This window comes from Daktulosphaira vitifoliae, unplaced genomic scaffold (genome assembly GCF_025091365.1).
Source record: "Daktulosphaira vitifoliae isolate Bord-2020 unplaced genomic scaffold, ASM2509136v1 Scaffold_3, whole genome shotgun sequence".
NCBI classification, from domain to species: domain Eukaryota; kingdom Metazoa; phylum Arthropoda; class Insecta; order Hemiptera; family Phylloxeridae; genus Daktulosphaira; species Daktulosphaira vitifoliae.
In genome coordinates this window covers 39,994,613-40,009,352 of record NW_026099574.1, presented here as the reverse complement: position 1 = coordinate 40,009,352, position 14,740 = coordinate 39,994,613, and the positions used below count along the sequence as shown (strand labels likewise).

The following is a 14,740-nucleotide window of genomic DNA, read 5'->3' as shown; positions in this document are numbered from 1 at the left end:
AATGACCAACATCCTTAAAATAGACAATATCTTATATATTAATAAGGTAATCAACCTAAATTTGGAAAGTAAAATTAATGGAGAAATCCATTAAAATAAAAAATAAATCTTATATAATTTTATTTTAAATAAAAATTGATATTATAATAAAGAATTTTATTGAATAAATAATACACATCAGTCATGTCTTAATATACATCTAGTTCATATTTAATTAATTGTTAAATTAGTATGATTTAATAATAATAGAAGCTTATGTCGTTAATTATCAGCTACAATAGTTTTGAAAATATAAATAAAATAAGCTAAATATACATTTTCCTATATTCTCTGGTAGATATAAATTAGTAATAAACATGTTTAATTAGGACATTTTAGCTATTAACTTAACTTTGCTTAAATGACTTCGTAAAACTTAATTTTACAAAATAATTATAGATTGTAAAATTGAAATTAATTTTTATGTTCAAAAATACAAATAAGTAACATTTTTTTCAAGTGTAGGTTTTTCTTAAAACAAAGGTAAATTACATTTATTACAATGATCAGTACAATGATTTAACATAAAAATATATCTATTTGAAATAGAAGTAAAAACAATTATCCAATGTTTTTCAAATCTGACAAGAGAACTTAAACAACAAAGTTTTAAATACTTAAAAAAGTTAATAACACTTTTTAGTTTACAACTATACATAATCCATTAAATATTTTAAGAATACTATCAAAATTATACAAATGTATATTTTCCTAATAGAAAAAAATGTAAACTTATATATCAACACTAAATGATTTTTGTATTTTTATTTAATATTGCTGTAAAGAAACAAAGTAAAATTAAGATTTTATTTAGATTAAAATATATGTTTTAAATTGAAATTATAATTCTTCTCAATGTAATTTTTAATTATAAAGAACAAGATATTCATGGACTTCACATAAAAAAATTCTATTCTAACATTTTTACACATTACATTTACAAAAATATGTCCATAATATAAAAATTAAGAGATCATATTGAAATAAAACTAAAAATATCTAAATAAAATTTACTGAAAAATAAATTAACTATCACAGATATTTGATTTTTAATGTATAATTTAAAAAATTTCAACTTTTATAATATACCTGCAACTATATTAGCACATCAAAGCGGCTGCAGATATTTAACTTCATCTCAACTGGTTGATGAATGAGTAGGATGCTGTTGATACATTTGAATTTGAGTTGGTGCTGGATATTGTACCAACATTATCTGCGACATTGGAGTAGCTTGAACTTGTTGAGTAACCTGCTGTTGCTGTTGTTGTTGATGCTGATGCTGATGCTGATGTTGCTGTTGCTGTTGATGCTGTTGATGTTGATGTTGCTGCTGATGTTGTTGATGATGTTCATTTTGTGTATCCGAATCATCCATAACATCACAATCATCATCTGGATGATCAGCACCATACTTAATTCTTTTAAACCGGCCATATAATGAAGAATATGGTAGATTGTAATGAATTGCAGCTTGATTTATACTCATTTGACCCAAACGTACAGACTCAAGAGCTTCCATCATAGCATCTTCTGACCAAGGAGTAGGATTACTACGAGAAAGTTCAATTTTTTCGCGTTTACACCTGCCATACAAAGTACCAGATGGAATTCCATAGTCAGCTGCTGCTTTTTGAACAGTTGTTTGACCAGTTCGAATAGCATGTAATGCTTGATCTAATTGTTCTTGTCCCCAGGATGTTGGAGCTGCATTAAAAGGAGCTGCCAAACGAATACCTTCTCTTCTGGCTATTTTATATAATGTACTGCTAGGTATACCATAAGCTTTACTGGCTTTATTGGCTGATATAGTGCCTGTACGCAAAGCATCTAAAGCAACATTTAAAGCATCATCATTCCATGACTTAGCTGGTCCATCTTTTTTAGGAGTGTCGATGCCAGCTCGATGTGCTCGTTGCCACAGAGTTGTAGATGGGATTCCAAATGTTATTGATGCTTTAGTAAGAGACATATTGTGTGAACGTAAAGCTTCTAAGGCATTTTCCATATCTTCAGTAGTCCAACCTTTTCCATTAGTTGTACCATATTGCTTATTCATATTACTACTTGAGTTTTCATCACTGACATCTACATAAAAGTAAAAAAATCAATATTTCAACATTATATTCTATTTATTTTATTCTGTTTAATAAAGTACTTTACCTCCTGTGTTAGATGAACTAGGCAATAATCCTAATAACTCTGGTGTTATCATCATTGTATGCATAGAACTTTCTTCCTCGTTCATATTCTATGTAAGTATTAATAAATAAAATATTTTTAAATTTATACTTTAAACAACTCAGATGTAACTTTAAATAACTTACAGTAATACATTCTCTAGCTTGTTGTCTATCTATTCCAATAGCATCAGATGTTTGATCAATTGTACGTAATGTTTCAAACTTAACACTTTCATATTTTACATCAGTTGCATCATTAGCAGTGTCGTTAGAACTAGATGTACCCACTGAAATTTTACAAAAATAAATTTCCAATAAATAGTGAAATATCATTTTGCAGATAATATAATTTAACTTGTATAGATACTAATTTAGATAAAATAGTGTGTTAGAGTATAAGATTGTAAATTCAATTTTTCTTAGGTAATATATATTTGTCATTAGTCATTTGTCATTTTAATTAAGTGATTTATATAACTATATTTGTATATAATATAATTAATATTTGTAGTTTATTAAAATAAATTTTCTACCATAATTTTAGATTTGTGTAAAGTAAAGGAAATAAGTATAGTTATGTATTCTCATAAAGCTAATTTTTTTAATAAAAGTGAAGGTGGTTAGGTGGCATGGACTAAAATTTTGTATAAAATTTAGCAAAAGGGTTGAAAAAATTCCGATTTCTTGAATAACTTCACCAACATTTTTTTTCGCTTACCCATATTTATAAATATGGATAAATTTATTTAACAATCTGATTAATAAACCAAAAAAAAAAATATTTAACCTAAAGATGATAAAAAATTCTTCTATTTTTTTTGTAGAAATGGTCTTGCAAATAAATAACTTATATATTTTATAATAAAACCTACCTGCCATATCACGATGTGTTGGAGTAGTTGATGGACTAGAATTTGGTTTAACTGGTACAGGTGTAGCTCTTGGCCCAACTGGCTGACCATCTGGTGTAATATCACTTTCAGAAACAGTCATAATTGGTGTTGATGTAATAATCATCTAAAACATGTATTAAAAAAATAAGAGAAATATTATTAAATAAATTTCAGGCGTATAATGCATAATTTATCAAAATGACAAAAAATTGTTTTCAAAATAATTAAACTTCAACTTTGAAAAATATAATATATATAATTAGATAGATTAAATTTTGCATAACATAACAGTACTTCTTTCAAATAATGTATAATTAAATTTAAAGGGTTATTGGAGTGATATCTTAATCTTATAGTAGGATAGTCAATATTAGTAAAGTAAAATTAGATATCCTTTTTATATAAAATGGTATTTAAAATATATTTTGTAAGACAATTTATTATATTAAATCAATCAACCACTCCTAAATTATGACAAGAAAAAAATATAGACTAAATTTTATAATTTGATACAAAAAGAATAATTTTTCTTCATAAAGACTTTTATAGTCTATTAAAAACGGACTCATTAAAAAAAGTATTCATATGTCTTAATATTCTTAAATATAAATTTTTTTTTTTTTCTAAAATAAATGAGAAATTACTTGTGTGTGAGTTTGAACAGAAGATTGCTGTAACTGAGGTGAATTTTGATGTTGCGTTACTTCATGATTAATTTGTGTTTGTTGTGATGGCATATTCATATGTACTATTTGAGGCTGATGTGCTTGTACATTTAAAGTCGAATGAGGATCTAATATAACTACAGGTAAATCTGAGAGGGTTGATTTTATTTCTTTTTCATCTTCTTCTGTAGAAGTTGCCACAGTCATACAGTGGGAGGACTAAAATTTGATATAATTGAATATTTTTATAACTAAAAATTAATTAATTGATAAAATTTACATTAATTGTTTTGTTTTCTTGATTAATACAAATAGGAGCAAAACCAGTTTGTTCGATTCTATAAAAATTTCGACTATATTGTTCAGATTGAAAACATCCAGTAGTGTTCGGACTTAATTTTTTTATGTATGGAGATGTTCTTCTTTGAAGCTTTGTAAAAACACGTCCACCTGTCTTTAAAGGTCCAAGAGGTGTTACTTCAGCAGTAATTGAAGAATCACGTTCATCTTCAGGGACTTCACATAAACCTCTTATTTTTAATTGGTCAGCTGTTCTCAAAAGAGACTAGAAACAAATTATTAAGTTATACTAAACAGTTTTAAAATATACACCTAACAGAAACTTAAACATTTTGTTCACATAATGAACAAAGTTAATAGCCTAGTTGCTATGACCTTCATTCAAATAAAATAATAAGGAAATTTTGTTTAGATAAAGTAGTTAAAATATACAAGAATAATTTGTTTTTTATGATATAAAAATTTTATTCCAATAAATATTATTATTGTTTCATAATATTAAGTAATAAATTCTAAATTCTATTTTTATTATGTTTATTTTTTATACTAAATATTAGTTTTGTTAACTTTATTTTAAACAAAATAATGTACCTTACATAAACGAGGATGAGCATAACTTATAAAACTAACACTAAGTTCAAATTTAGGATATAATTTTTTCTTTTTATGTTATTAATTTGCATCATTTGAATAGAGTAGAATTCTTACTTGGAGCTCAGCTTGAGAAACATCTATTTCACCTCTGTATACAAATTCTATGATGAATTTCAAATCACTGAAGCATATATCATATGGTAATATAATTGTAGGATGCTTACATGGATTATCCATTAACAATTTTTGAAAATATGAAGAACATGCTGATAAAACAACCTATTATAAAGGGAAATAAATTATAACTAATTTATAAAAGACAGTAATTTTTAATTTACTTTGTGTGCTTTAAGAGTACTTTCATTACATGCTAAAGTAACATCAACAAATGATTCATTACGGAGTAGTTGATGAAATACTGATGTCATATTTGATTGATAATTATTCCAACGTAGGCAGTAATGTTGGCCATTTGTTGACATTTTCACTAAAAGCAGGTTACAATTAATCAGAAACACTTATTGGAAATAATTTATTTTAAAGATAATATGACATTTATTCATAAATTTTAGTTGTTACTTTTTAAGCATGTTGTTAACATGTTAAGCAACATGTTAAATTTTATTTTTGTGAAATAAAGATGATCAAAAATTTAAGGTCAAACTATTTCAGAATTGTATTTACATAACAAATTATGTAAACTTGTGCAAATTTGTATTAGAAACCTTTTTAACATAAGAGAGTATCTGACCGATAGCACTAGCCCGATTATAGGTAATAAAAAACACATAGTAAAATTAATATCTTCTCAGCTTTGCATAGAAGCTAAAACTATTTTTATTATTTAAACAACTAGGTATATATTATATATGATGTGCCAATATATTATTAAGCATATTCGTATACATAATATGTGAAGAATAATATTCTAAAAATATATAAACTGAAAATTCATTATTCATTTGAAAATTTCGTTGGCCAGAAGTTAGCGGACTAAACAACAAAAAGAGTGTAATACGAATAATGTCAAAAAATAAGTATGATAATATGTGTTATTTAGGTATTTATTTAGAATAACTCATATTAATAGATAAATATTATAAACTTTATCGAAAAATATAAAAGAAATTCATTGTTTCAATTACATCATTTCTTGGTCATTTCAGCTACTTATTTTAAAAACTCGAATATCTCATAAAATTCAATCAGATTCAAATAATAAATATAGTTTAAAAAAAACTAAAAAAACACGCTTTTAAAGCACATCGAACTAAAAAGTTAAAAATAATTTTTGAAATAATTATGAATAAAAAATACTAGTATTATTGTGATAAAAGCGTGGGTGCTTTGTGCCATATTTTTCGTATATTGAGCGCCCGACGCTTTTATCACAATAATACTGGTATTTTTTATTCATAATTATTTCAAAAATTATTTTTAACTTTTTAGTTCGATGTGCTTTAAAAGCGTGTTTTTTAGTTTTTTTTAAACTATATTTATTTTTCACTTTTTAGTTTTATGTTATGATAGTAGTTACTATCTATATCATGGTTGTAACGGGTAACGGTAAATCAGGGTTCGATTCCGGGGAGGGAGTCTGAGAAACGGCTCCCATATCCAAGGAAATCAGCAGGCGCGTAAATTACCCACTCCCGGAACATGGAGGTAGTGACGAAAAATGACGATACTGGATTCATCCTTTGTAATCGGAATGAATGAGTTCTATATCTCTAAATAAGAATAAAGTGTGTTATTATATATTTTTAATAGTAATTAGAATATATATATATACATGTAAAGCGACTTAAGTACGTAAACGTATCATGCATTAGGTATGGCCGTGTTTTGTGGGCGGGCGGGTCGGACTAACGATATACCTGAGGTATAAACGGCGGTAGGAATATATACGTAAGCCGTATGTACGCGGATGATAATGGTCAGATAAATAAAAATTTGTTTATATATATATAATATTGATGACAAGCATGCGTGTACGGGTACGATAACCAAAAATAAATTTATACAGGAATAGTATTGCCGGCGTGTGATGAGCGAGGCGTGGAGTGGGGTAAATGCGTTATGACAGTCTAGTCTAGACGACGGAATATGCGATAACGCGTGGCGTTTGGAGAGTTACAAACAAACATACAGGTGAAACTAATATAAGCGTGTTAAAAACACCAAACATTAAACAATAACTCCTACTATATATTATAATATAGATACTAAATTTTAAAATTAAAACTATTTAAAAATATTTATCTCAAAAAACCACAAAAAATTGAAGATACGTATTACGGAAACAATGTTACCATTATCAAAGTGATTCTTTTGTGGCTTTTTAAGTTAAATATTTTTAATATTGTTTTAATTTTAAGTAATATTATCCACAAGTGAACAATTTTTATAATATAAAGATATTATTTTTCAATATTCAGTAAATCATTTATAATGATTGTACAATCTTATTTTATAATAAAACAAGAAAAAAAAAGGCTTTTCTGGGAAAATTACTTAGCGTGTTCGGATTTTCAAAAAATTTTTTTTTCAACTATAGTACCCGGTAATCTAACTCCGGGAAAATATTGACGAAAGTCGGAAAAATTTTGTAGCTCGCTCGGGAGCGTTTTAAAATTTCGAGAAAAGCGCTCGCTGACACCTGCGTTTTACAACTTAAGGTTTGAAATTTTCACCGGAACCGCCCAATGACATTAGTGAGATATGATAAAAAAATCAATTCAATCCAATCCGTTCATTTTTCATCGTTTTACGAGATTTTTTTTTTTTTAAGTCCACGCGCATGATTTTAATATGGGCATTTACTCATTTCTATGCATATGTTTGTTGTAAACCTTAATTTATAAAGTATGTATTTTTATGACGATTTAATTTTCTTTTCAATTCATAATTAATATACGATGTAATTAATGTCGTATGTTAATGTTATGAATTGATTGTATTAGTTACTAACTATCTTATTTTTTGATATTATGTTTGTTAATTTTATATATTATGTTTAGTTTATTAAGCATACTTTTATTAAGATTAAGATTTTATTTATCTTTATAGGGTCTGGGGCGGAGCTCTAGCTAGACGAAGCCAAGTATAAAATATAGCGATACATAAACACATAATACGAATTTAAAAATACATTTTTGTAAGACTATTGTAAAAAACATAATTTCCCTACATTTTACTTCTTAGTTTCATTTTACTGTAAAATTAATAATTATTTTATGACAAAATTAATTATTATCCATCAGATTTATCAAAATACTTTTTTAAAACTCATTACAGAAAGTAAAACGAAATACATTATTCAAAATAATGATAACCACAAAAATAAAAAATATTAATACTCATTTTTTATAATTACGATTAATCTTTACAGTTTTTTTATTATAAAATATTTCATCAAGTTCAAAATGATTCATTAATTAATAATATAATTAGTTAACCAAAAAAAAAATTTTTTTACACAGTTACAGTTTAAATAAACAACATCCATTAGAATTTGTAAATTTTATTAAAATTTATTCACAAGTTCAAAATCACGAATTTTACTTAAATTATGATTTAAACTCTTTTTCTCTTACATTTATTTTAATTTTAATTAGTTTTATTTTTGAATAGGTTTATTTAGTTGAAATCAAAAAAATAATGTAAAAGTGATACAAATTATTTTATAGTGAAAAAAGTGATCAAATTTCAATTTTAAATAAATAAAGTAATTTGCGTTAAAAATATTAATTAATATTTAAATTTAAAATAATATTGACACATAATTAATTGATATTAGATATCCCTTAAATTGTCTATAATTATAGTAGGTGATTATTCAGTGCTGTAATTGCTGTCCTGTCTACTTACTGAGTCTAACTAAAAATTACTTCAAAAACGAAATCTATTCAAAATATTTGAATTTTTAAGACAATATCTTAAATTAACAATATGTATTTAACTAGTACACTGTGTCGTTTATAAAACATTCATTTCAAAAAAATTATTTCAGGTAATTCTTTAAATTTGGTTTGCGGGAATCATTCACACTTGTTCAACATGAACTGTCATATATAGAAAACGGATTTTTCGTTTTTACATATTTTTATTATATTTGTGTAGAGTGTAAGGAATGTCAACGATTGATTTATAAAGCACTATTTTCAAAGTAAAATTTTTATTTTTTATTCTAAGGATCAGAGCTAATTTTTGTATTATTGACTGCATAAAATAAGCATGTTTGTAAATTTTTCAAATCTGAAGTTTTCTTTATATTAAAAAAAAATTATTATCAATAAAAAAAAAACCTTATAAAATTTTTATTTATTATCAAATTGATAACAATTATTCATAGAATTTGCACTATCGCAAAAATTAAACTATTGATTAATTATTCGATCAATAAATTGTATGGATGAATAATCTAAAATTTTGTACTAATAAATTGTATGAATGAATAATCTGGAAATACATTTTATTATTTAATTTGTACGCCATTAAATTCTTATTAATTTGATACATTGATACAGATTATTCATTACATGAATGAATAATTTAAACTAGTGATGTAAATAAGCTGTCACTCAATACTATCGAATAATTCGATAATCATTATTCAATATTGCCCATCACTAATTATTCGTTATTTTTCTTTTTAACCAATTACATAGATTATATACACATTGTGTATTTATTTTATGGTTAAAATTAGTTAATGATCATAAATATTTTAATTTTATTACTTTTTTTTTTATTACCAAAACAGAAAGAGCAAAAAATATTTACATACAGAGTGGTTAGATGCACGCAATAAAAATAATGACATCATATTAATAACAGACGACGATATGATTTATTCTTATGTATGTTTTAGGTTGGTTTGAGAGATTAACGCGCGTTAAAAAATCTCAAGTTTTACAACACGTCCTGACAAAATTTTACCAAAATGTTTTAAAACTCAAAACTAGTAATTTTTATTGAAATATGTTTACTCTGAACCTTTGAAATTTAAATGGAAATTTATTTATCATTTTAGACTTGACTTGATTTTTGTCTTTTTGAAAACATTATATGTTCATTATACAATGAAAAACATGTTAATAATTATAAAAATAATTCAATTATTACAATACGCAATTATATGTTTAGTAATTAAACATATATTTACTCAGTAATATTATTTATATTATTAAATTTAATTGAGTTAACAACATAAAAATAATACCATAGATTAAACACACGTAGATAGACTACACCGTACACAATTTTGGCAATTCAATTTTTAACATGAATGGACGCAGACGATTATGCTGATAGATAGCGTAAATTTTGAGCGCTTCTATTAGTTGAAATATACGTGGTATTTTAAATTTTAAAATAATTATTAAATGAATGTATGATATACCTTATTAAACAGTTGTTTAATTGAATTTTATATGATGTAAGGTTTTTTATGATTTTAACTCCTTGTAATTATTTTATCTTTTACTTCAATACCATAGTAAGAATCGTTAATAGGATTTTGACATAAAATGTGGTATTATAATACAAGACTTAACTATAATTTTTTTTAAACAGAAGGCAGCGGCAGATAAATTATTTTGTAAGTTTGAGGAGTTCAAAAATGTTTATGATAAAAATCATCATGAGAGTTGTGCTCCAATACCATAGAGCTTTTATATTATATTTATTTTTTATTTGTATTACTATATCAAGATATATAATGATCATATCTAATAGTCCATAATAATAAAATGTATTATTATGGACTATTAGACATGCATAAATGAATTATCATAAATGAATTAGAAAAAATAACATTCACTAAGATAAAAATAATTAAATATTATAATTAGTAACATATTTGCAAATACTTAGAAATTTTATAAGTATTTTATAATTAAAAATTTAATAATAAACAATATTTATTTTATATAACTGTTAATCAATAACTCCGGTATGAGCCAAGTATTAATTTATTGTATGAGACGTAATCATACATCTGACTAATTTAATACAATGTATTATCTATAGCCATATATAAAATACTATAAACTATGTTTATGTTGTTATCGTTAAATACTCGATGTTTTTATTAATCGAATTGAAACAATGATAATTTTAATTTCAACACTCGCTATAAAGTCAAAACAAATGATTTACATAGATATTACACTAAAATAAAATCCTCGCCTGTCCGCAAGGATAGTAACACAACTCAAACTTAATTATTAATTTTTTTTATGAAACTAAAAAGAATCCGGTTGAGGCTAAACTAGGTCAGTATGCACGCAGTACATGCCTATAAAAATAAATGGTATTTATTGATTCATTTAATAAAATAATTTCGAAATTAGCCAATATACTTAAAAACTAATTAGTCACACAACTAACTAATAAACCACAGTGTCATTTACTTCAGGGGGGTCAATGAAGATTCCCATATACATAAAATCATAGTAGCTGGGGAGTTGTAAGGGTGAATCTCCTCACTACTATATATTTTAAAAGCTATACTTTTTAATACGTCATTAATCAGCCATAGGTATTAACTAGTATAACAATTAATATAATTCAAATGAATTGNTATTAACTAATCTATAATTTAATATAAATAGTAGTTTATACAGGGTGATCCATTTAACATTGACCAGCAAATATCTCAAAAACTATTTATTATTTTAATAATTTTTTTTTTTAATTATTTTAGTTACATAAAACATAGTCCATAGTTTTATTCAAAGTTTTATGTAACTAAAATAATTTAAAAAAAAAATTATTAAAATAATAAATAGTTTTTGAGATATTTGCTGGTCAATGTTAAATGGATCACCCTGTAGAAACTACTATTTATATTAAATTATAGATTAGTTAATAATTGGGTTCATCAAAAGTCAAGTAAAATTTAAAGCGCGCAAACAACGCCCATAACGACAGTAGAAATACGATCGATCCGAAACTACCACCCACTTAAACTGACTTTAATAACTAAAATATCTGTAAAGTAGTGGAAAACTCTGTTAAAACGTTTCAACCGAAAATTAAATGTTATTTAATGAGAAAAACCTTTTGTATTAATTTAGTGCATTAATACGATTAATAATAATTGATTAAATTATATAATCATTATTAAATTAATAAAGACAATTATTAGTACTGTGTAAAATATTATTGCATAATATTTATTCAGAACACCCATAATTACTACTAAATTGGTAAAATCAAATTTAAATATAAAAAAACAAGTATGAGTAAAATAGGAAAAAATAGCATTAGAACCGAATGAATGAAGATAGTATCAAGGGATAATGGCTTGTGGTTTTTGGAGAATAGACGAAGAAGCGACGAATAACAAAACGCAAAACGTCCTACTAGCTTTTTGGAATCGAAGTAGAGAAGATAGAAGAAGACAAGTTTGAATCACGTTTGAGTAAAGAATAGAGGAATAAGTGGGGCGATAAATGGTATGGGTTGGAGGTTATACATTTTTTATGTTTGGTGCGAGAAAAACAACACGAACAAACGCATAACACTATGAGTCGTGGAAAGAGAAAGAAAAAAGTAAAAATAATAAATAAATAATAATATTAATAACAAAACGCAATAGCGGCGATTTTTAGGGAGAAAATAGGAGTAGAGTGTGGACTATGAATGGGGAAAACACATAAACGGCGGTAGATGGGAAAAAAAGCAAGGAAGAAAAGAACATTATTGGTAGCGGTAGACGCGCTTTCATACTTACACGCAGTTTCCAAACAAGAAGGAACGAACAATTTGAACGGCCGGCACAAAGCGGGAACTGATGATAAGCCTTCATTTCGTTGTCGTCCTCGTTCGTTCTGTTGCGCGCCCGTGTTCGCGTCGTCGCCGTAACTACAAGTGTAACCTCTCTTCCCTCTTTATCCCACCCTAAAAACAGTCCACGAAGAGTGCGGGTAGAGAATAAACCGACCAATGCCATGACATTCAGCAACATGATCTCTTCTCTTTACCCTGTGTCCAACCACCACCGACGCCGTTTCCTAGTACTGTTGGCCCCTATGCTGACATTCGACTCGACGCTGAAGGCAGACGACGCAGGAACGACAGTCTAAAACATAATTTTTATTATTTAACTAAAGGGGGCGAGCGTTTGAAATCAATAAACCTTCCGTGAATGATACATCGTCATCTTCCCACATCATTTAATCAATGATCAATGTGAAAAATAATCGATGATATGTGTAATTATGAACATAAATTACTCAAAAATTAAAATCATCAAACAGTTTTCAATTACATTTAACTACTGTTTAAGTAGACATTTTTCGGCCTAAAGATATAATTTAAAGTTTAGACGAACGTTAAAAAATAAATAAGGAATTAAATTATTTATCTTCGCAGGATAAAATTTTAATTACGCTACTAGTTAATCATGTTGTAAGCTGAAATGATAACATGCTTACAAAAATTCTATTTTTTTTAATAAAAATTGTAGCAAGTTAAAGATGCAGAATATGTGATTTAATATTTAGTGCTATTACTATTTAATATTATAATGAGTATATATTAAGAAAAAAATCTTATTTATATTTTGCAGTTAAATTTCTCTATCATTTTTAATTTAGTACACATTTAAAGTGATTCGTGTTTATTTAACGGTATTAGACGATATCTACATTAATAAAAAAATATAGAAAACATGTTTTTTCCAATAAACATTAGTTTTAGGAATGACCTATTTCTGAACAAAATTATCAACGAATAATCATCATTAAATTTAGAAAGATAAAATAGATAGAGTAATAAATTTAAACTAGTTGTGTTACATGACAACTGAAACATTAAATTTTATTTATTGAAAATTTTAATTTCTATACTTTTATTTAAGCGTTATGTTTAACTTACAAAAATTATTCAATCGTACAAATTGTTAGAAACTTAAAATTAGTAAAAATATAAAGGATACCAAGGAAAAACAGTAGAATTCATTTTTGAAAAATTTAGAAAAATAAAAACGTTATAAATTCCAATCCTTTTCTGAACATAATTGAATAATCGTTAAGACTATTTTTATACCAAAAAAGTTTTATATTATAATATTAATTTTATAATACAAATATTTCATTAAAAAATAAAAATGCCCTTTTTGAATGTATTTAAGTGTATAATATAGTTTTTAAATACACATAATATTAGTGTTGTAAGTTAGAAATTTTTAAATTAGAAATTTAATTAAATAAAACAAAAAAAATTTTAATATTTGACATCAGTCATGGTTAGTGTCTTATTTATATGTAAAATTTATATGCATCAAAAAATTAAAAATTATATACATTTAATCACAAAAATTCCTTGAAATTTGCATTAAATTATGCTGTTTAAGTTAATAAAACATGAAATAATTATTTATTATTGACTATTAATGCTTTTATGGAGTTATATTCAAAAAAGTTACTTAAAAATATATTCCATGGATAAATTTGAGAGAATTTACTATCTTTTATATTTTATTCTAGTTTCACTTTCATCGTTTTGTATTAATTGGTACATACCAAATATTTTTTAAATAAGAATATAACTTTTATTTTGTGAGTAATTGAGTATGAAAGAATAGTTGATGAATTAACTATATAATATGAAAACATTATTTAGTCATATTTTCTTATTCTTCATATAACATTTTATGAAATAGAAAATATAACTAAATAATAGTATATAGTTTGTTTATTTTAGAGGATTTATTAGGATGTATATTCCAAACAAAGGTTGAGATGTTTAAAATATTTTTAAAACTCCAAAATTAAAAATGTTTTAAATGTCTAAATTAATCAAACGTTTTGTTTAAAACAACTTTTTGTTAAACAGCATATAAAAAATAGTTTTTTCAAACAAAAAAAAACATTTTATATTTGTGCTGGGAAAAAAAAATCCAAAATAACAATTTATTAGTATAAATAAGTATATTTTTACTTTATTTTGATTTCAACAATTTTTCTTAAGCACCATCGATATAATTAGGACCGCATTTAATAAAAATGTATTCTTTAATCAAAAACAAGTATAGAACTCATTACCACTCTTGAAT

General features: G+C 25.2%; 2 protein-coding genes across 3 annotated transcripts in view; both read right to left on the bottom strand.

Moving 5' to 3' along the window:
* Positions 1-14,740, bottom strand: part of LOC126902674 (uncharacterized) — a 236,250-nt gene that overhangs the window by 20,034 nt on the left and 201,476 nt on the right. The gene's annotated exons all lie outside the window — the stretch shown is intronic.
* On the bottom strand, positions 771-12,742 carry LOC126902667 (uncharacterized). 2 transcript variants are annotated; one of them, XM_050680160.1, is made up of 9 exons: positions 5,820-5,838; positions 5,013-5,161; positions 4,789-4,953; positions 4,061-4,345; positions 3,760-3,999; positions 3,095-3,239; positions 2,367-2,509; positions 2,203-2,290; positions 771-2,127 (listed from the first exon to the last, which is right to left on the bottom strand). In XM_050680160.1, the coding sequence occupies exons 2-9, from the start codon at positions 5,154-5,156 to the stop codon at positions 1,178-1,180; spliced, it is 2,160 nt and encodes a 719-aa protein (XP_050536117.1). In that variant the 5' UTR covers positions 5,157-5,161; positions 5,820-5,838; the 3' UTR covers positions 771-1,177. The 2 variants fall into 2 exon arrangements, with proteins under 2 accessions (XP_050536117.1, XP_050536115.1); XM_050680158.1 differs by lacking the exon at positions 5,820-5,838 and adding an exon at positions 12,416-12,742 and having other exon boundaries at positions 778-2,127.